Genomic DNA, 24720 nt, shown 5'->3' with positions numbered 1-24720 from the left:
TTTATTATTTCGCCTACATTATGACGTCACTAAGGACACAATTGGTGAACATATGTTTTAACTGAAACAATTGCACATTTTGTTATATATTTTCATCAAATGTTGATAACTTTTTTGCAGTGAAATAAATTCAGTGTTTAAGGCCAAAATAAGAAGATTGTGAAACAACTCCTTTATTCATGGACAAATTGGCCCAACCTTTGTGCTCTAACATAATTATCGGGAGTTCTGTTCTCTTTTCAAGTACCTGCTGGCGTCAATTTTTTTTTTTTAACAGTTACAAAAATCAACAAATAGGCAGACAGAAAAATAATTTTGAAACAGGAAGATCGAATTTTGTTGATTGGAATTCAGAAACAGATAGTTAGATACCTTTAAATATTAAAAGATGAGAAGATGTATTTTTGTCGAGATGCATTATTTATAATGTATCACCTATTAAAGTTATCATAACACATCATATATTATGTTTCCAATCATGGAAGCTATTGAAATCAAAATAACACTGGTGTAACAATTTGATAATTATCATCAAGTTTTCTATTTTGCACGACATTATATATGGTAGTTTTTTCGATCAAAAAAGGAGGATGATCAAGTTTCTTTTTAAATTATGTCCTCTTTTTTTAAAAAAGAACGCTACATATAAATTTTTGACAGTGCATATCTGTCTTGTCAGTTTTAACTCTGTCATAAGGACTTTAAATGTGCAGTGTTGTGTTTTGAAGAATCTATATTTATTTTTAATAAGTGGTCACTATTTTATAAATTACATTGACTCAACATTTACATGTCAATTGTTTTAACGATATTTAGCTATCTATCAGAAGCCTTCACCAGATGTGTCGTATTATTTTTAAGACACTGCCTGTATTTGGTTCAATTGATAATACATATATGAGGGTTCAGGGGATTTTTTGTATGAAAAGAAAGAGAGTACAGAATTAAGTGAAGTACGAGATTGGGTACAAAGATTGGAAAAGAATAATAAATAATGGACATAGGAATGGTGAATTTTACAGACGAAAAAATATTAGAAATTCTGTGTAACTGTCCCCATCTATGAACATAAGTAATTGCTGGTATTTTATATTAAGCATTTACTATGTTCGATCTAAGCATTAATTTTCGGCCCGGCGGGAGATGAACTAAAATGAAACATCTCCATGTCAATTTGACATACATAAAACTACCATTCCGTTTTTCACAAGTTTCATATTTTCAATGAAATAACTTATAATCTAGCTTTTACTGTATATTTGAAAAAGTTTGATTTTTTATCAATTGTTATTATATGATTAAAATAGTACTTATATTAAGTTTTGTCTTTTCGTTATTTTGTGTTTGCTTCGAGTATATCATTTTAGTCTAATCCTTCCGAGCTGATTTTTACTTTTGGGTTTTGTTTTGTAGTGTCATCGCTGTACGAGGCAAGGGAGGGTTCAGCGTTTGCAAACTTGTTTCACTCTACCACATACTGTATAAGTGTTAATAATTCAGTTGTTGACATTGATTACTTTCTGTCATATTTGTTTTTCGTTTATTCATTTACCATTCATCAGAACGTTGCCTTTGCTGTTTGATATTATTTTTTTTTTCATTTTGGTTCCTGGGGACTTTTATCGCTAACTATACAGTATTGTATTTTTTCAATTATTGAAGCCCGTTCAGTTACTCATGGTTACTTACATCCACATGTACATTTACTTTTGACATCAAGTACAGACTTAGTAAAACCAATGCAGATGCGGACGCGCTTAGTCGGTTACCAATTAGCAGTGATACCAGAGTCTTATATCGGCAGCCGTGCGTTAACATCACATGTCATACTAAAAGATCTTGATTTGAGAGGCAGTGGAATTGATAACATCATTAACTGGAGGAAAGTTCAAGCGCAGGATCCTGGTACACACTATTGCGGAGTACGTCTAGGACACACAAATTCTACTACGAAAGATATTAGGTCCAATCCCCACTTCAGGCAGTTCAACTTTCTCAAATTTATGACATAGTATTTCACCATGTTACCATATTCAACGAAAAAGAGATATATTAACTGTTACTACCTCTGGAACATGTACCAACTGAGTTTCAGGCCAAACATAATAACATTGGACATCCTGGGACAGACCGAACACCATTACTGGTCAAGGAGAGGTTTTACTGGACCGGAATGCACCAAGATATACAGACATAGATAGAGGAATGTAGATGACGTGTCCGTAGGAAGTAACCTACATGTGGTAAGTATTTCAACGGTATCGCCATTGAGTTGGTGTGCATGGACTGTCTTACCCTTGAACCATCTAAGGGAGGCTATCAATACCTGTAAGTTATCACGGATCATTTCACTAGATTTGTTATGGCAGTTACAACTTAGAACCAGCCTGCCAAAACAGTTGCAGATGCTTTCTACAACAACTTCATCCTACATTTTGGAATACTGGACAGAATTCATTCGGACCAGGGGCAATCTTTGAAAGTACAATGATTAAGGAGCTATGTTACATCACACGAATGTCCAAGTCAAGGACTATTATCTACCATCCTATGGGAAATGGACATTGTAAGAGGTTCAAGTGGACGCTTTGTGATATGCTTGGCTCACTTGACATCAGCAAGAAGGTTAATTGGAACAGCCATGAAAGTCAACTGGATTTTCCTTACGACTCTACCAGACATGAGAGCCTAGGACAGCCACCCTACATGTTGATGTGTAGACGTAATCCGAGGTTACTTATAGATGCAGCTTGAGGCTTACGAGAAAACCCACAGGAGATTACAACAAAGTTCATCACAGATCTGAAGGAAAGAATCATGAAAAGGGTACATGAATTAGCAAAAGCAACTGCGAATAAGTCCAGATTTCAGCAGAAGGATCATTATGGCAACAGAGTAAGAGGAGGGACACTGAAAGTTTGAGATAGGGTATTGGTAAAGATTGTCAGCTTTGAAGGAAAACATAAGTTGGCGAATAGATTGGAACAAGACCCTAGACAGTTCTTAGCTAACAGAATGAAGATATCCTTGTGTTTACAGTTAAGGGACGTACAAGGAAGCTCCACATTAACCTTCTACTACCAAGCGACACACAAGAACCTACATGCATACTAAAAAAACCGAGACCAAACATTAGATGCCAAGAGGAGACTTGAACTGGCAACAACCCAACCTGACTTTCAGTAAAAATTGAAAACAACACGTTATAAATCTAATGCGTCCGAAGCGCTTTTCTGATATTACCTTTGCCAGGAACGTTCAAAGCCGTATATTTGATTCAGACGAAGAGTCAGAATTGGAATTTAGAATCAGCACAAGAACCGGTATTATCAGTGATTCATCCATCACTGAAAAGAGTGTATATAGTCATGCTGGGTATTATAAATACGAGTGAAACAAAAGGGGACGCCCAGTCATCTGCGGGTACTACTTCTATTATAGAGGATGTTGAGCTTGCTCCTACTGATGAGACTATTCAGGAAGAACTGTCTGATGAGGAAGCAGCTTCGGATACCGATACCGAATCTAATGATGATCAAATAGTGCAACCACGTCATCTTTCCAACAGAGAGAAGAGAGCTCCCCTCCGATTCAGATCGCATACCACCTTTATCAGGCTGGGAAAGGTAAAAGCAATGCATTTCTCATTGCCAGACACATGACTTCTTGAAAAATTATAGTCTGAGGCAGGAAAGACCATCTTATAGATACTGAGATCTTCTTCTTTTGCTCCAACCTGAAATGACAAGACGTCATTTTCAAGCTGGGGAAGTATGGGGAAGAGTGAAATTTCGATGGTTGGTATTTATATATTTTTAATTTCCAGGACTGGACTTTGGTGTGTTTTAAATTATTATTTATATTTTACATGTTCTAAACTGGTCATTTAAATCACACGTATGTCTTTGGAGGAAAATCTCTTTGTTCTTTAAAAATATTATTCAATTGTATTGAGCATATATGCAGACATTTTAATTTCTATACAATCTTTTTTATTCTTATTTCTATTTGAGGTTTTATACTCATTTACTGTTTAAAACTATCACAATATTCTTTATTAAGGTAGTTACTAACATATGTGTTTGCATTTACTAACATATGTGTTTGCATAATTGTGCATTTTTGGAGCACAATAGTTATTATTCTTATTTCTTATTCAGGTGTTACCATGTTGCCTACGGTTTGCTATCAATGCTTATTTGTGTTGCTTAATTATTTTGTTTAATCATACTTATTTTCGTTTGCTTTGCTTTTACTTAACATTAGTTATTTAGTTTGTTTCGTGTAGAATCTAGTTTATGTATGTATATTTTTATAATTGAATAGTTTGTAAAATCAAAAAGCGATATAATTAAATTAGAATATATTAACATATTTTGTTAGAATAATGAAATAGAGAAAAGATTCACATCTTGTATAATTGACTGTAATTGGAAATTCTCATTGAGTTCTCAGTGTACTCATGCTATTATTTTTGAACCGTTGTTTATAATTTTATATTTCATAACAGGTTCTTTTGTTCTTAACTATTTTTTGTATCATAATCAACGATCATCAACCTGAGATAACAAAGAAGTATTATGTTCTCAATTCAACAATTGAAAACAAGATTTGGTCCTTATATAGTCCATAAATGCTGCATTTTAAGACGATATAGCATTCTCACAAAACATGATACAATCAAAGTTCGAAGAGCTACGTTAGATGATTATGACAACGTTATCGCAATGAGAGACCCAAAAGAACTTTATGGAGGTTACGACCCATTACCAGATACCTACAAAATGATTGTAGAGAGTCCAACGACCGTAGCATATGTTGCAACTGTAAATGAAAAACCGGTAGGTTTATTAATCATAATTTTAAAGAGAACGAAATAGGGTAATAAAAAATATTTTACGATTAACCGGCTTAGTTTGTTTTTTAATTATTGAATTAATTAAATATATCATTTACAAAAAAATAATAATAAAAGCATTTAATATATAGTTCTAACAAATGTTAATAAAAATAGTCCAATAGTGTTTACAAGATGGCTGAACGAACTTAATCCAGATAGAATTCAACCAAATGTCAAGTATACATTAAATTCTATATTAAATTACTTAGAGATCAATACATTAAAAATTGTTCGAAGGAAATTATTCCATTTTTATTATCTGTAGATACACATCTTTTCACATGGAAAATCAAAAACACAAATTTGTGCTCAGTGTGTAGGGGTTCCTGAAACGTATCAACATAATTTAAGAGAATGTATTTATTTTAAAGTTTTTTGGAACATGTGGAATAAGATCTGTATTCTATTGAATAAACTTCATATTGATAAACATTTGATATATTTACAATATTTGGTGGTAGGATATGAAATACAAGACAATGCATTGAATGATATCAATTATCTCTTTACAGTTAGCTTATTAACACTGCACAAATGGAATTGCATTTCAAATGATATGACAAACCAGATTAAGGTTTATGACATATTTGATTAAGAATAAAAATACAGATACTATCTGATGGAATATAGAAACAAAAACCTTAGTCATATGTTAAAAAAATATTCGAACATACTGAAATCATGTAAATGAAATGTATGAATGATGTCTACGTAGATAAAGATTACATTTGCAGTATGGTTCTTGAAGTTTATACATTGTATACCGTTGGACTTTTCTATGTGCAAACAAACAAAAACACTCATGTATAATATTATATTTGGGACATAATGTAATAAATACAATCCAGCACTGTGTATTTTATATAACAAATACATTCGAGTATGTTGGTATCAAATATATTTTTTTTATTTCTTTTTTCTTCTATAACTCCTTTTATTTAAACATTTTATTTCTGTATACAAACATTTGTTTTTGGTACAAAAATATTGACTAAGAAATAGTATATAATACACGCTAAAATAGTTTGATGTAATTCAACAAATTGCATACGATAGAGAGCTGAAACAAACACAAGTTTCCTTGCTTATTTTTGGTAAAATGAACTTGGAAACAGGTTAACCAATTCGAAACAAAAGGCCAAGTAACTTTGTCAATGATCGAAGTAAATTTTGAAAAAATAAGCCCAATTTCGGAAAGCAAGTTGAAGTTCCGTACACTTGTGATTTATACAAGGGAGTTTATACTTCTATATTGTACTTTGACCAAAATGTAAATGATATTTCTTATAACATTTGATTACTTTTAATCGAGTTGTTCACCTGGATACTCGAACTAGCGTTGTAATCCGACGAAATTGTTAAAATAGCATATGTGAGGGTGTGGACAGCTAAAAAGGGAGGTGGGAGAAATGGGTAGAAGGTGGGAGAAGAGGTGGTGGGAGTAGGGAAGCAAGGGGTGGGAGGTGGGAGCAAAGGGGGTGGGAGATGAGAGAGAAGAATGTGGGAGAAAAAAAAGTGTCATTGTAAAATTATTCTAAATGATCTTAGATTGGCCTTTGATTTTCTTAAACTTTTAAACATTATTTAAGATCATTTAACCTGATCTACATGTAACATCATTGTTGTTCATCATTGAGATCAAACATAATTTCCTAGAAATTGACCTAATGTCCACCCATTGTCGTGCGAATCATATCTCATAGGCGAGGATATTTGTATACTAAGAAACACCAACACTGAAAGTGAATTGCAAACCAGATCTAGAAAAACTATTAATGAGAGGATATAAACTGAAATTGGTAAAACAAATTCTATCAAACTTCAAATTCCAAAACAGACAAGATAAATTAAAGAAAAAGAACAAAATTGAAAATATATGTAATGTATCATTCATTACATAGTATCATCCTCAAGCAGAAAAACTTCGAAATGTATTCAGGAAATGCCGGCATCTTATTAAATTAGATTCTACAATAGGTGCCAGTTTCCATAAAAACCTATCAATAGGATTCAAAAGAAATAGAAACATTAAGTGAATTAGTGAAACGAGCTATAAAATAATTTGTATAAACCTCACAGTTCCTACTAAATATTTAACTATGCAGAATTATTAAATTAGATTCTACAATAGGTGCCAGTTTCCATAAAAACCTATCAATAGGATTCAAAAGAAATAGAAACATTAAGTGAATTAGTGAAACGAGCTATAAAATAATTCGTATAAACCTCACAGTTCCTACTAAACATTTAACTATGCAGAATTATTTAATGACCATAATGTAAACCACACATGTACACTGATATTCTTATGACAAAACTTTCTTACCATGAAACACTAAATCCAACATTTATTGAAAAAGAGTGATATACAAAATATCAAATTCAAATTCAATTTAAAAAATAGTTAAAAATAATAATAAATAAAAAAATAAAATAAACTATTCAAAAAATTTAAACTTTTACAGTAGTAAAAAATAATAAATGGAAAAGAAAAACAAAAAGGGGTGGTCTCTGATGAAGGTTTCCCTGGAATAAACACAATTCCGAAAAAGAAAACGAAACATTGCGTACATAGCACAGATATGATTTGCATAAAAATAGATGGATATTATGTCATTTTCTATGGAATTATGGGAGAAAAATTGATGTTACAGGATGAGAGATTTGGAGATTGGGTAGGGGTGGGGTGGGGAGGAGGGCAGGCTGGGAGACTGGCAGGGGGGGGTGGGAGACTATTGTATGGGAGGTATAGGAGGTTGAAGAGAGTACCCCTGTCCATCTCTCATATGTGTTATAAACATTATTTACTTTGAAAAAAAGATTGTGATTGAAGATTTTGGAGTAGATCTTTAGAATGCATATCTGATTGACTTCGTTGAACATATCACAATATTTCTGAACTCCAACTTTTACAGTAGAAAAAACTTCAGAAAGATGTTTAGTAAAAAATCTTGATGACCCGGCTATTTATAGTTCTTTATAAGGATTTTGTAAAGTTCAGGTAGCCTGATAAAAGTATCTTTTGTGTTAATGTACTTACTTTTATTCAGATTTTAGTCAAAATATTGAAAGTTACATCATAATGTTCAACACATTTTGTCTATTTTGATTTTTACTAGACCTTCATCTTATCGTATTGAAGATTCATGCCATGATGATTATCGACAAAGACTCCATGTGCCTATGACTACATGATATCATAAATGTTAACTATGTAATATAGATACAATGAATAAGCGTTGATTCTTGAAAAAGAAACCATGAGCCCGGAGGGCGAATCGTTTTTTTTTCATGAATCAACGCTTATCCATTGTATCTATAACTTAAATTATTGTGTTAATGTCTTTTCAAAATTAAAGCCTTTTCTTAATTAGAAGGTATTGTAAGTGAGTTTAAATAACCATGGTATCATGTTCAACGATGCATTACTAAATATAAGATCACAACTAATTGGTTAGAAAAATACAAATATAACTAAACACGTCTGCCTTTAAATTATCAGGCATCTGAATATTATCTGTGTTTACAAAATAAGACATATTCGAACTTATTTCTAAAAAATTGAAAATGGAAATGGGGAATGTGTCAAAGAGACAACAACCTGACCAAAGAACATACATAAAAGTATATATAATAAGTATGTTACCAAAATGTATAGCAAGAAGCCTAATTCTAGGCACATCCCGATTTACTCGCATAGGATTTGATAAACATTTGTAAAATTATGTAGTAAAACAGATGAAATCTTACTATATTTATAAAACAAAAATGGACAAACTGAATGTAATCATTTTCGTTTCAAATATGTGAAATATCCAACAATAATCCAAAAATAAACGGTAAAACTCACTATTATTACAACAATATCCACAATTACATACAAAATAAGAAAAATAAACAGAAAAACTAAACAATAAGGACAACAAAGAGAATACAGGGATTCGAACCTAAACCGACAAGTCCCTACCTTTAACTTGACTCTTTAACTCATTGATCTTAACCATGCTAACCTCGCGGCTACCAACTTATACTATACGATTGCCTATTACATGTATGTATATATAAAGGTACAAACCCGGTGTGTCCGTTGTACCGATGTATATCATATGTTCATTTATATATATATATATAATAGACATTTAAATTGTAACCGATTAGTAGCCGAGAGGTTTCGTCGATATGTTGATGTCAGTCACACATAACAGATTTCAAGGACGGGTTCGATTCCCACAGAAAGCATATAAAAATTACAAAAATTAAAGGTAAGTTTTTAAATTGATTCCATTAGTGAACAGAAACCAGTAAATTAGCTAATTCAAACTTAATGAAATTAGACACACAAAGGAAACAATTGAATATAATTTGGTGAATCCATTTCAGCGACAGATTTAGAAAGCGTTGATTCTAGAAAAAGAATCCACGGTAAATGAATAGGCTGACGTCACGACAATGGTTTAATATATCAGAGTATACACCTAAGAAGAAAGATTCTATTAACTTCGGATTGGTGTCAAAGATATTTGTACCTATTAAGATGTTCTTGTCTATAACCGTTTAAAGTTAATGCAATAATAATCTATAAAGTTGTAGGTCATGGATGACCTTGATATTATTTCAAAGTTTTTATGGATTGATGATCTTTAATGTGATGATTATTCCGATACCTATTACACACAATTTGTTTACAATATAAATAGTGCCTTTCCTTTCAGTAACATTTTGTCAAATGATCCTATTTAATGTAGTGAAAGAATCATGACCAAAAAATAAGTTTCTTTCTCCTTACAGGAGGGAGTGGCCTGTGCATCGTTAATTGATGACGGAAAAACAGTCGGAATGTTCGGATTAAGAGTTTCAGCAAAATATCATGGTTGTAGATTAACCCGAAAACTCTTTAATCACATTGAAACTGTCTCTCATGGAACTGCATTGCAATTTGTTGGTTGCACATATGGAACAGTCAGCCGCAAGTTTGCTAGTGGATTTTATATCAAATGTTCCGACAACGTAATGTCAAAGGTTAGTTCTTTTATGTCTTTCTTGCACGTATGACCTTTGATAAATATTTTTCACGGTAAGGTCACTGTACGCTCTTGCGCATTTGACGTCATTATCGGTGTGATGTCTACCGTGGTGTCATCATTATGTAGAATATGTAGAAGTCTGTATGGGATTAAGTAGTTTTTTTGAATGATCTGCTGGGTGCAACTTTAAATATAAGCCTAAAGCCAAGAACTAAAGTTGATACTTGATATAGTCCTTATTATTACAACTGGGCCAGTTAAAACAAACTATACATAATGAAGATTTAGGGGAAAATGTAATGATTTGGTTTGGATTACATAAGATATGACGAAAACATCAATAGGTCAGCAATCTTCCGTCTTAGATTTGTTGCTTATTTAATTTTTATAGAAGACATTATCAATTACATTGTACGAAGTTAAAAGATCATTGAAAACAAAAAGAGTTAACACTACATAAGTCACAATCATGAAATGTAGCAATATATGCTGTTTTTGAAAATGTTCAAAAAAGATCTTTCGGTAGAACTGTACATATAAAAGTTACTGATAAATTTGCCAGTACCAGGACCTCTTTGTGAAAGAAATAAAATGCTGAATTCATCAACTCTACTTTTGCCATTTGTTCAATGATATAAAATTCTTATACTCCTTTCATTTTGAACCATCTGCACTATTTTGCGGATTTCAAAGAGTAACATAATGTCGGGTCGGTGTTGAACACTTTAGATCGGAATTTGAGAAACTCATCAATGATACAAGGATGTTGGCTACTCTAATTAGAAATAATAAAAAACCGCAACAAATTGATAATTTATAAAAAAACAGAGCTGAAAAAGCAGAAAAAATGACAGGTCCGTGACCTTGTTTTTGAGATATAAGACATTGAAAACTTTGGCGGAAAATGTATCTCTCTAGACTTTTCCTACGTTTAACATTTTCAATGAAAAAATATGAAAAACAAGGAGGACTTTATTAGATTTTGAAAAGTAACTTTTTAAATTATATATAATTAAATCATGAAAAGAAAATTAGGGGTTAGCGGACATTTTTTTAATGACACGAATAATACTAGAGGATTCCAAATATCTGATAAAAAGTGAAATACAGGAGTAGCAAACATTCTTAATATGAAGTTCACAAGACGCTCGTTGGGTCTAAATATAGATTTCAAACTGATTTACATAACTTGGCACTACCAACCTATCTAAACGTATTATCTGAACTCTATGCATTGACACATGATAAAAGAGAGCAACGCTATGTTATTAAAGGGGGTACTACTATCGATAAAGACCGGGAGGTAAAGGACCAAAATATCGCATCAGTCAAAAGTACCTAGGAAAGAGTGTCGTCATGTCATTAAAGATGGTCATCATATTGTACGAACTGGTGTAAATGGGCTTAATCTCTTGGTTTTTATATAAACAAATTTATGAATAGTGCGTATATTCGCGAATCAAATTCCGAAAATAATTTAGAAATTCGTAAAAGAGTTAGTAATACACCCGTATCTTGAATTAGAAACAAACATCAAGTAGTTGCGAAACGTGTTTTGCTCGTACCGGCCTTTGACGATAAAGCCAACAATGTGGTAGGGGTATTAATGCTACATGGAAGTTCTCGCATTTTTCTACATTCAATGTCGTACGTTACTCAATGATTGTATAAATAGTACATACATTATTTTTCGTAACCTACAGCACATGTTTCTGTTTAAAGCGGTGACGCTCCTTTGGCTTCATCTTAAGCTATGTATATTCCGTTACTCGATCGCTATGTCCGTGTCTGTAAGGACATTATAGATTTCAATGAACGCAACCTATGTATAACTGATAAATTACCAAGTCAGGGATTTCGTTACCACAAATAGCAGAAGACTATTATCAAAAAAAAATTGTTGATAAAAATATTTAGTTTTGAATATGACTGTTACATGTATTAACCTTCCAACAAACTGGATGTCACATCCTAATTCTTACGTTTATGTTGTCAATAGACTCCGCAAACTTAGATACGATCCATGTTAACCTTTGATCCTTTGAATACATTTATTCTAATAGGTTATCAATGTAACACTGTTGTTAGATCTTTGAATATTGACTTTATCGGTTCTAGCATTGATTTTGTTTTTATAAATTAAAACAAACTATTAACAGACAGATTAAAAAAATTCGGAAAATAAGGTCAGAAGTCAAAGACTTTTACCAACCGTTAAAATATTGATGAAAAAGAGGAATTAGTTTTTAACTTTGACAAAAAGATTCTAGATTGAACAGAATTCTGAGATATGAAACAGGAAATTCTGGACACTTATCAATATAATGTGTATTTAGGAGTCGCCATTCACAAAAGTAAGCTAGGATAGTATTTCAAACTCGCATTCGTGTACTTAAGCGGGGAAAGCCTGAAGGAAAAACCAGGAATGGAAAAAAAATTATAGCCCAAAAAAAACCCAGGTATTCTGAAAGGGAATGTAGATCCTGCGCTATTGATGGCGTCCGTCGTGTTGCTAATTAGAAGTACAAATTAGATGATAAGTGGCATAAGGTAATGTATTAATCGCGTTAAAAAGGACGGGATTTTGTCTTTAACAGTTGCCACCCATCTGTAGTCATCTGTGACAATGATATTCCATAACGATCAACAAAATCATGATGGCGTCCGTAAAATATGCACAACGATTACTTATTTCATTATCATTTGGAACCCTTGGTTTCACAACTCTTTTTGGTAAGCAGCAGGACTATGTTAAGGAAATCATGATTGAAAACGCTACATACTGAATATTGCTTCAATTGGAAAAAAATGTATTCCATATACAGACACTACCGGATTACTGCTACTTGGAAACTGAAAATTCACAATTTGAAAGCTTTAAACATTTCTTATGTCGTAAAGATAAGTTCTAATTAGTTATCAAAGGTACCAGGATTATAATTTAATACGCCAGAGGCGCGTTTCGTCTACATAAGACTCATCAGTGAGGCCAAATACGGCTAAGATAATCTATACCTGGGATAAGAAAATCCTTAGTTTTTCGAAAAATTCAAAGTTTAGTAACAGGAAATTTATAAAAATGACCATATAATTGATAGTCATGTCCTATTTTAAACTGACCTAATTTATGGCAATATATATAAGAAGATGTGGTATGAGTGCCAATGAGACAACTCTCCATCCAAGTCAAAATTTATAAAAGTAAACCATCATGGTCAAAGTACGGTCTTCAACACGGAGCCTTGGCTCACACCGAACAACAAGCTATAAAGGACCCCAAAATTACTAGTGTAAAACCATTCAAACGGGAAAACCAACAGTCTAATCTATATAAAAAACGAGAAACACTTATGAACCACATCAACAAACGACAACTACTGAACATCAGATTCCTGACTTAGGACAGGTGCAAACAATTGCAGCGGGTTCAAACGTTTTAATAGTATCAAACCTTCACCCTTATCTGAAACAATAGTATAACATCACAACATAGAAAGACACACTATAAAATATCAATTGAAATGGCTTAACTCAATCAAAAGACATATTAACACCAGTGAACATACACTGAACAAATAAATTTGATCTATGATACAATGTAAATACAAAATAAATAAATGAATAAACTAAGGGAAGAATAATTATAGTAACATGTTATACCGCTGTGAAACAATTTAAGAAAAACAATATGCTTGAACAAAAATATCAGCCATTTGCAATTACTTTAAACACATGTAAATGAAAATAATTATTTATTCTAACTTCAAGATATCTCATATAGTTGATAAGATATCTTATAAAGTTTAGAAGATATTTTACATAGTTAATAAGATATCTTATATAGTTAATACGATATATCATATAATTTTGAATACGTAAAGAGCAAAAGAAACATAAAAAGAACATATTCCACGTTGATAAATAAAGAAATTATTTAAAAATTAAGGTTCTTAGTTCATTTTACAACTCCCTCGTTTTAAAAAGTTTACCTTGGAATAATTTGGTAATCATAAGAAGGTCGCTTTTGGTCAAATACCTTCTAAATTTTCTACGTATTTTCGAGCCCTTGCTTTCCAAGGTTAAGGTTTGAGCGTTCATGATGAAGGCAAAACAGCGCTTCGAACGCACGATATTTATAAACTACATGGTCAACACAAATTGTCGTACACGCATAATAGATATTTTCGAAAACTATTCGATACTGACGCTTACACCTACGCATATGCCTACAGGTAACCTTTTTTGAGAAGGGTCATCTCAATATGTACAACGACCAGAGGTATTTATATTTTGTTTTTCTAATTTACATTTTAAATACTGTATAAAACTTTTATTTTGAATGATTTGCTACTTTTTTTAGCTCTGTTAAGTAGTTGAGAATTGATCGATCTTAATATTGTACTTTTGGAAAAAAGGGGGAGCTTTGTGTAAATTAGTAAAACTTTAATCAGAAACAAGGAGGTGTAAAGTCATTTATAGCGTGAAACAGAACGTATAAATATGTAGATTTTAGTATGCGTTATCCTATGTGTAATCAGGGCGGGACGGAATTTTACACCGGTGTTCAAAATGCATTGTAAAATTTCGATAACACTAAGAACGAGGTCATTCATTCAGTATGTTTTGACATTTTGATACGGTCCCTATATTTTTGTAGTCCGTGTAGGTGTCGGTGTCGGTGCAAGTGTCTGTATAGATGACTTTTCGAAAATGTCTATTATTAACGGATCTCATTGTGTGTCTTTGTTATCCACGGGAAAAACAAACAACTTACTTGGATCAATACTGTTCATAAACTACTTTCTTAATCTTCCCTATATGTCATTTTTCAACATCTAAATTGTCTGCTAGGATTTACAAAACTAAGATATCAGCATTGAATAGTTTACAGACGTATATTGTCTTTTTTTTTTATCTAAAGTTACCAATAGACTGAATGATAAGGCCAATTAGAGATTTCCAATAAAATGACATACGTACCTAACTCGACGTACGCACGTAACGGGACCGGTTATTGCTTACCTATTAATTTTGTTAAATGCGTCACTTAAGTTTTAACTAAGTATTCCTAAACTATTAAACCCATTCATGATAAATTCTAACAATATCAAGTATTTCTAAGATGATGAAAAACGAAAGAAATCATGATTTTTATATATCACTTGATTATTGAGATTCCCGCAAAAACTTCACCTATCATACAATTGATTTGAGTCGTCTATCTTGGTTTGACCATGACTTTGTTTTTCGATATACTTTGCAAATGAACCTTTTATTATTTAATATTTGATATGCTTTTATTTTTATCAGATTGGTGTCCCTTTTTCCTTTCGTCTCTTAATGTTTTATAATATTTAATTTCCGTGGGTATTTATTATTAGACAGAGATTTTTCTAGCAATTTCAGAAATATCGAATTCAAAGTGTTAGTTAGAATTTGTCTCTGTTAAAATTATAACTGGGATTGCATCATACCTTATTAAGCATCATTTCAAACGTTCTTTTCTTCTGCAGTTAATTTTGTTTTTTTTACAATCTCCGATTTTTTCCCCAGGGAAAACGTTTGACATAGGGATGTGTATATTTGAAAAAAAATATTAATACAGTTCTTGTACTTCATTAAATTCTAATAGTTGACATACACTTTTTTTTTCAAATGAAAGTCAACATTGAAAAATGAATTTTGTAATAAATAATGATATATGTAAATAAATATGTACATCAATTCGTTATATAGATTGTAATTTGGAAGGTGTACTTGATTAGCAATTGATGACTAATCTGCATATAAACATTGACCGCTGTGGATCGTAAACTATCAATTTATAGTACATAGTAATTGGCTAAAAAATGTCCTTGTCCCCAAATATTTCTGATTAAAAGTGGACGAGAATGCCAATTTATATACATGTTGCATATTTAAGACAACTATAATGTCACTTCAGTTTTTACAGTAATTTTCTTTTTAAAATATACTTTTAACTATTAAGGCTTGATATTGTCATAATTGTTTTTGGATTTAGACAACTCTTACTAATCCAATAAGAAGTGAATTCTAAAACTATCACACATTGATTGAGTTAAGCAAAAAATTTTAATTTCAAATTTTGTCTCGCCTTAGAGGTATATATTTATATATAAAAGTTAAACTCTACGACATATCCATGCATAGGATCACCAGTGAAGGTGATACACGGCTGAAAACACATTTTATATTAATAATTACTTTAGATATGTATATAGTTATCAAAGGTACCAGGCTTATAATTTGATACGCCAGACGCGCGTTTCGTCTACATAAGACTCATCAGTGACGCTCAGATCAAAATAGTTAGAATACCAAACAAGTATAAAATTGAAGAGCATTGAGGACCAAAAATTCCATATGTAAACCAAACTCTCTGACGGAAGGTTTTTCCAGGTTGTTCTTATGTCGTGCTGTTGCACCACTGTCCCAGTCTTAGGGTGGGGGTGGGGGTTAAACACTCATTCCTTATGTGCCTGTCCCATGTCAGGAGCCTGTGGTTCACTTGTTGACGTTGGTTCATATCTGTTATATTTGTTTTCCGTAAATTGTTTTGTTTTAAATCAGGCCGGTAGTTTTCTCCATTGAATTGTTTCATATTTTTCAAGTTGGTTCCTTTTATAGTCGACTATACGGTATGAATTTGTCTCATTGACGAAAGCCGTACCGTTGCCTATCATTGCTTACATCCACTTCATTTCTTATTGCCAATCATACCATATCTCCTTATTTTTTTTATTTTTTTTAACTAAATACGTTTAATATTCTCAGGTAATTTAACATGTAAGAATTAGCTTTCAGTACCTGTGGGTACTTTAAGATCGGTACCCTTTGTCTTTCATTATAAAAATGTAATTGTTTTAGGCTTAATTCAATATTGATTAGTGGAGCTGTTTCCAACTGAATTTTATAGGGTTTTTTCTTCTTATATTGTGCTGTTACACCAGAGTGTTGAGCGCTGGTAAACGCGTTTAATCAGGCCAAATTCTATATTCAATTTGGCTTTCCCAAGTCAGGAGCTTTCAATTCAGTGGATGTCGTTGGTTACTTTCTGTCATTTTTGGGTTACTCTTGTAAAAATGTTTAATTTCATTTGAACTGTTTACATTTTTCAAATTCAATGCCTTATATACTATAGTATCTGATAATACGGTATGAGTATTTGCTTATTGTTGACGACAGCACGAGCCACTGTAGTCGTAATTCACGCCATTTGGACTCTGTTTGATAGTTGGACGCTCCAAACGGATCCAGGTATATACATGTCGGAGTGTAAGGGATAAATCGAAAAATGAATGCATGCTAAGCATACTAATGCTTTTGAAGAGAAAATTGAAAATATTTGTTGAACCGGGACAGACTGGCGGACGGACAGACAGAGTGCTTGCAATATGAGTGCAGGTACAATATTTTATCAGTGTATGTATCTTAGATGCTAGTTGTAAGGAAGTCTGAATCAAAACGGGGTAATCTTTACTTGTTAAAAAATATTTTATTCTATTTAGAATAATAATTGCATGCCTATTGGATATTAATACAATAGCAAATCACAAGGATAATGGAAGCTGTGAAACACCGTTTTACAATAAAAACTAAGCTTTTTGAAACAAAGAAACAAGGAGAAAAACCAAACAAATTATGCAACAAAACAAGTGTTGCTAGAATAGTAATATATGCACATAAAGCATGAAATATATAAACAGGTTTTTATTAAATATGGGATTGACTGGTAGCAGATTAGCCTCGATTACGGGTTCAATTATTTTTTTGGACCCCCTGATCGAATGATTTTAAGACTGGATTTTTCGGCTTCACCACCAAGCATGATGCATTCACGAGTAAGAGCAGGTATTGGTTTAATCGAAGAAAGACAAGTGTGTCTTTATATAGGGTACGCTAATTTACCTAGCATATAAAAATGCGACTGTAAGTGTTGGTCATGTACAAAAAGGTATAATCATTTATCATTATCATGTCATCATCCTTAATATATATGTAATATTTGTCGCTGGATATAAGACAAACATTAGTATCATCATCATCATCATAAGTATAATAGCTAGAGGCTAAATATTCGTCGTATTTATGATAGCTTGTAAGTATCATAGCTTGAGGCTAAATTCTTATCTGAAATTTTAACCAATTTATGTCGAGAACTTATTTTACGCATGCATCTCTTTTCTACATAGTTTTTATAAATGTCCAAGTTAAAGCTAATAGAGATCATAGAAGTATGTTTATCAAATGATCATGTCTACTCACAATTAAAACAATTAGAAAAGGATTGACTCGTCCGACTAAAACGAAGCACAAAAACAGCAATTACTAGTATTTCCAAATAAACTCCATGTACCGATCTTAGAGTATTCACAGCTACTGAACACTATCTTAAAAACAACTACAACTAATAAATACAGAATAATTCATTTAATTATCCAGTCTAGAATATTAATCAATTATTTCGTACTGTTACACCAATGTATTAGGTAAGTGGACCCGGCCCGTTAACATGTTTAACTCCGCCACATTATGTATGGATGTGACTGTCCCAAGTAAGGAGCCTGTAATTCAGTGGTTATCGTTTGTTGCTGTGCTTTCGTTCATGTTTTTTTACATTATTTAGGCCGTTAGTTTTATAGTTGTAGTTGTTTTACATTTGTAGTTGTTTTAAATTTGTCATTTTGTGGCCTCTTATAGCTGACTATTCGGTATGGGCTTTGCTCATTGTTGAAGGTCGTACGGTTGGCCTACAGTTGTTATTTCTCTGTCATTTGGTCTCTTGTGAAGAGTTGTCGAATTGGCAATCATACTACATCTTCTTTTTTGTACATATCACAAATTAAGTAAAAAAGTACATAAACACTCTAGAAAAGCAAGACCTTGTGTCATGTCAAAAGCACAGAGTGTCTCTAGGACCATTGGTGTTCATAACTGTTTAGCAGATTATATGTAGTTTCTATAAAATGTAATGATAATGTATCAGTAAAAGATACATGATTATTTGTTAGTGGAATTATATATAGCCAAATAAATGAATATTTATATTAAAAGAAACATCAGAAACGAGAATATGTGTCCATTAGATTACACGACAGTATCACATTTCCGTGTTAAGTGAGCTCTAAATCCAGGAACAAATCCAATTCAGTTTGTAGTCTTAAACTTTTAAATCTCGTGCGAAATGTCTAAATTAATGTTCAAACATTGTTGTTTTTAAAACGTATTTATCAAAGTCAAACGATAATCATTTTATTTTTTTTTTGGGGCCATACAATTTGTTATTATAGCCGAATCCAAGATATTTGAAAGAGGGCATAGTTCCCGATAATTGAATTTATACTGCCGAGCGGAGCAACGCGAAAAAACATTAGACGATTTTATACTAAACATTTGTATAGATAACGTGGAAAACGTGAGATTTTCAAAATTATTTGGCGATCGATACGCCCTCTACCCCTGTATCTGCGAATGTACGTTTAGGTATACATGGACAAAAACCTCGTCCCATGCATTATGAAGACTAAAAAATGTATCAATGATATAAATTTCTGTCAAATTATCTTGAATTAAATTATAGAATTTTTTTTTAAATTTAGTCGCGTACACCTTTTACATTCGGGTGTGTTGGAATCTACTTTTTAAACGTTAAAACTTATAAAAACAAAAAAAAAAAGAGTTAAACTTCTCGCTTCGAATTTCATTATTTTAATATTTTCATGCTAAATTTTTATTTGGTAGTTTTTAAAATTCACATTTTGAGAAAAACTGAAATATGGGTCAAGTGAAATGACAAGAAATGATGGGTGTATTTGATTACAAGTTGATAGCTTAAGTATTCCATTAAAATATTTTTGTCAATAAAATCATTCAAAATTTAATAACAAAATATTTAAAGATTTAAAAAAGTAGTTGGGATTGATTTTTACTTTAAGTCTATATCAGCAAAAAATGCGTGTTCAAAAAGCAAAAAGTGCATGCAGTGTATGCTCCCCTCCGTCATGCTTCAATGCAATAGGACGAAATACGTTGAGTTAGGTCGGTTATGTCAAGTAAAGTCATTTTATTGGAAATCTCTATTAAGCCACTGTCCGTATTTGTTTTAATCACGGTGAAAAAATCTTAAAGTTGTCAGATCCTACTGGAACTCGAATATTAAAAGTGAAATGAAAAATGAAAGACAAATTAAATTATATGAGATATCTTATAAACTATATGAGATATCTTGTAAACTATGTAAGATATATTATAAAATATATAAGATATCTTATAAAATATATGAGATATCTTATAAAGTATATAAGATATCTTCTATAAAAGATATTTATAAGATATCTGATATTTTATAAACTTTAGAAGATGTCTCATATAATATAAAAAAAATAGATTATATTGCATATCTTAGATATTATATTAGATATCTCATATAGTTTATTAGATATTTTATAAAGTTAGGAAGATATCTTCTATAGTTTAGAATATATCTTCTATAGTTTTTAAGATATCTTCTATAGTTTATAAGATATCTTTTAAAGTTTATAAGATATCTTCTATGGTTAATAATATGTCTGACATAGTATATAAGATATCTCATATAATTTATAAGATATCTTATAATATGTATGAGATATCTTTTAAACTATATGAGATATCTTATGTAAAAAAAGTTTATAAGATATCACTTTCTATAAACTTTATTAGATATTTAATAAAGATTATGAGATATCTTATATATTATATAAAATATGTTATATTTTATATAACATATTTTATAAATTATATAAGATATCGTATATATTAAATGAGATATCTTGAAGTTCGAATAAATAGTAAAACGGCTTGACATACTATTTGTCAGTTTCGAGATGTAAGTTGAGTTATGAAGCAGATTTAATTGCATCCGTGGTATCCTTTTTTCAAGGTTGGTGAAATCATAATATTTGTCGAAAAAATTCCACACAGTACAAACACCATTACAATAACCAACACCTAACTCATATAAAGACAGACATACAAAGACAAATAAAAAAATCAGATAGCCTCTTTTGTTAGGTACCATGAATAGCACTACTGGTGCCACATATGGAGCAGGGTTTGTTTCCCCATCTCCGAGCACGTGTTGTTCAGTCTTTCTGTTTCTATGTAATATTTTGTAAACTGTTTGATTTTTTCGGCGTTTTTCGTATTTTTTGGTAATGGTGTTGTTGGTATTTTCCGCTATTTTGTTACAGGCAAAAAATGCGATTTGGGAAAAACCAGATCTCCGTGAGCACAAACCTCCCAATGTGCCTATCTAGACCATGTGTCGTAAAACTAAAACACACAATTGATCAATATTTAAACAAGAAAGTAAGTAACGACACATAATTATGAAAGTTCAGAATATTCTCGCTCTAAAAATAAATTTGTTTAGGCACGTTCAGCTATTGGTATTGTTAACATGATTTTAGGTCATAAATTTCACTTGTTAACTATGCTATTACAACCTCCTGAAACAAAACTATAATATATAATTTGAGGTACTTAAAACCAGTGTCTTCAGCACGGCAGTGTTATCGTATGTAAAGATTCTCGAAAATGTTTCATAAGAAGCGATTATTTGTGTTCGTATGATTGTTACTCATAGATATTTTTTAGTTTAACTACTAGTATCAAAAATCTAATCAATATCTTTTCTCGCATGAATTATGAATAAATTAATATTTTCGACTACAACTTGTCATTAAAAAAGAACGATTTTATATCACTGATCATTTCCAATTTTTGTATTGATTGTTAAAAAATAAGATAAGTTTGTTGTAAATATAGATAACAAAAAGAATTACATATTTTTCACTATTTTAAAACGTACTTTAGATACATATTTAATTTTTTAGAAAACGGATCAATACCTGACCAATAGCAAAAAGATTGCAGACAGTTTAATGTTCAGCAAAAGAAATTCAACTTCAGCGCATGTTATTAACATAAACCATCTTAAAGTATTATTTTCTTCGTATATACTATGCAGGCATCTTTTCCCAGGAGGCCGATTGTTAAAATATTGGTTGATTTACCGAATACATCCTTCCAATATCCCTTTAATAATGAATAAAAGGACTAGGGCTGTTGCTTCATGTTTACATCAACCCAACAACGCATTAATAACCATAGGAACATATGCTTATAGTTTCAAAGGATTGGTCTACAACCTTGATGTTTATGGAAATACTGACGCAAATTTTAGTGAACATCTTTACCTTCATTTAAAAGAAATTGTATGTCTTGTAGAAGATAAAATTTGCTTTGAAATAGTAATACCAGATGAAACACCAAACAAAGGAATTGACGAAGCGTTTCTCCTGTTTGGCTTTGAAAGAAACAACAACAGTAACCAATTTAGAGTAGATGCATGGGAGAGCAGCGCTAAATAATTTTTTGAGTCTTTGAATTGAGAACAAAATATAGTACAAAGCTTTTACTTATTGGAAAACTCTGTTATCAATATATAGATTTACAATTCCCTTATTTTAGCAATCGTTAGTTGTCTACGTCTTTGAGTTGTCGTTTCATGGGAAGACACTCAAGGTATATATGTAGGTTAATGAATATATTTTGGCACTAGATGTACACATTCGTTGATTATTCTCATGCAATGATGTCACACTCGAGGAAAAGATAAATGTTACTGATTACACCTGATGCATATGTTGTGTTAAATACATATAAGTACATTTTGAATTTCGTGGTGCGAAAGAAAAATTGGCTTACTGACGTAAAAAGAACATAGGTTGTGCGATACATCCAAATACGTTTTTTTACACTCCAGAGATTGTTTAAGCGTTATTGGCTTTAGGTTTTATTAACCACAGAACAATCTACCGAGAAAATGTCAAATCAGGTTTTAACAGTTAAAGATAATATATATAATTAAAGTAAATATATATAAGCGAAACATGCTATATATATGAATCACCAAATCATGCATAAACAGAACAATAACAGAATAAAACTGTAATTGAAGACAAACATTTAAATGCATATAAAATTGCATATAAAGTATACACAGCGATACATGGAAAATCATTATAGAAACTCGATACAGACAAGAAATAAAATCTCCTATAGACAATGGTATTAGTAAGTTTTGCTGGGATTGGTTCATGGACACGACTATTTATAAAAAGTGCCCCAAAATGTAACTGCATTTGATACGTTACACGATAGAAACATATTGATAACAATTAAAAAAGTAATTAAAATCAAATGTTATTATAGTAAATAAAAATTAATTAGGCCAGGGCACCTGACGAGGATGAACGGCCTTGGTCGAACTTGACCTAAATGATATCCGAAACACCAGGTGTAATATCATCAAATTAAAGAAATTCATAGACGACCAGTTGATTACCACAGATCATTTACGTTGGGAAAATCCTTTCAAATAAATAGATGTGTAAAAGTTTATAATTAACCACAGAGCAATCTACCGAGAAAAGGTCAAATCAGGTTTTAACAGTTAAAGATAATATATATAATTAAAGTAAATATATATAAGCGAAACATGCTATATATATGAATCACCAAATCATGCATAAACAGAACAATAACAGAATAAAACTGTAATTGAAGACAAACATTTAAATGCATATAAAATTGCATATAAAGTATACACAGCGATACATGGAAAATCATTATAGAAACTCGATACAGACAAGAAATAAAATCTCCTATAGACAATGGTATTAGTAAGTTTTGTTGGGATTGGTTCATGGACACGACAATTTATAAACTGACGTAAAAAGAACATAGGTTGTGCGATACATCCAAATAGGTTTTTTTACACTCCAGAGATTGTTTAAGCGTTATTGGCTTTAGGTTTTTCTTACTATAAGAGTTTCATAATGTTGTCAGAGCAATGATCAGAAGAACAGGAATATGTACATGTATAATAGAACATATACTAGGAAAAGATATAAAGTAAAATAACAAAAGTATGCTTTGGTATTTTTGGATGCAGTGCAAAGTTCAAAACTTGTGGTCTCTGACTTAACACTCAGCTCATTCGTTTATTGTGTCTATATGAACGGTTGCTTAATAGTTGCACCTATGAGTATACTCAAAAATCGATTTCACTTTTGATATCATTAAAATGGTACTTATGTAACCTACGACAACTGCTGCTTTTCCATAGAGTACAAAAACAAAAGTAAATAAATGCGTTCTAAAAGCATTGAAATTGTTTTAAGTCTAATGTCGATGCATTAGTCCGATTTTGTATGAAGTTACTTTTGAAATGTTGAACATGATTATAAAACAGACGCTTGATTTTCAAAGAAATGTTCTAGTAAAATGTAGAATGTGGTTGATATTTCCATTCTGTTTTTTGTTTTTTTAAAGAAAATTCATAACATCTCTTTTACTAAGCTATAAGCTACATTTAAACAATTAACCTCTGCATTTATAGTCGTATGACAAAACCAAAAGCTGTCATTGTTGTTCTTTATCTCAAAATCACAGTAAGGCCATGACAACGTGTTACAAGTTGCTATGTAATAATAATGTATACACACTTACCGCATAGTATTGACGCTGTTTTAGAAATTGAAATGGTGTACCGTAAACTGCGATATCGGAAGTGAATGGTGAATGAATGCATATTGGCTTTGGACAAGCTTTCAGTAACTGTGAGTACTCTCAGATCGATACTTACAATCTTAAGTGTTTTTTTTTTTACTTTTTTGTGCTTTGTAACGATCTGATGAGTCAAGGCATTTTCAACTGATTTTTATAATT

The 24720-nt window shown here is 31.4% G+C and overlaps 1 protein-coding gene across 1 annotated transcript; it reads left to right on the top strand.

The window, feature by feature from the left end:
- Positions 1–4157: 4157 nt before the first annotated feature.
- LOC127718306 (uncharacterized) lies at positions 4158–22554 on the top strand. Its single transcript, XM_052224305.1, has 3 exons — positions 4158–4841; positions 9689–9919; positions 21822–22554. Exons 1-3 carry the CDS (start codon positions 4581–4583, stop codon positions 22356–22358), a joined length of 1029 nt encoding a protein of 342 aa, XP_052080265.1. The 5' UTR covers positions 4158–4580; the 3' UTR covers positions 22359–22554.
- The last annotated feature ends 2166 nt before the right edge of the window (positions 22555–24720 follow it).

This window comes from Mytilus californianus, unplaced genomic scaffold (genome assembly GCF_021869535.1).
Source record: "Mytilus californianus isolate M0D057914Y unplaced genomic scaffold, xbMytCali1.0.p SCAF_1, whole genome shotgun sequence".
Lineage (NCBI taxonomy): Eukaryota > Metazoa > Mollusca > Bivalvia > Mytilida > Mytilidae > Mytilus > Mytilus californianus.
Note: the sequence above shows the minus strand (reverse complement) of the source record. Positions and strands in the feature narration are given on the sequence as shown.

Coding starts and splice junctions, on each gene's coding strand:
- LOC127718306 (XM_052224305.1), top strand. CDS start 4,581: ATGTTCTCAATTCAACAATTGAAAACAAGATTTGGTCCTTATATAGTC. Junction 4,842..9,688: donor CAACTGTAAATGAAAAACCG/GTAGGTTTATTA, acceptor TTCTCCTTACAG/GAGGGAGTGGCCTGTGCATC. Junction 9,920..21,821: donor CCGACAACGTAATGTCAAAG/GTTAGTTCTTTT, acceptor TTAATTTTTTAG/AAAACGGATCAATACCTGAC.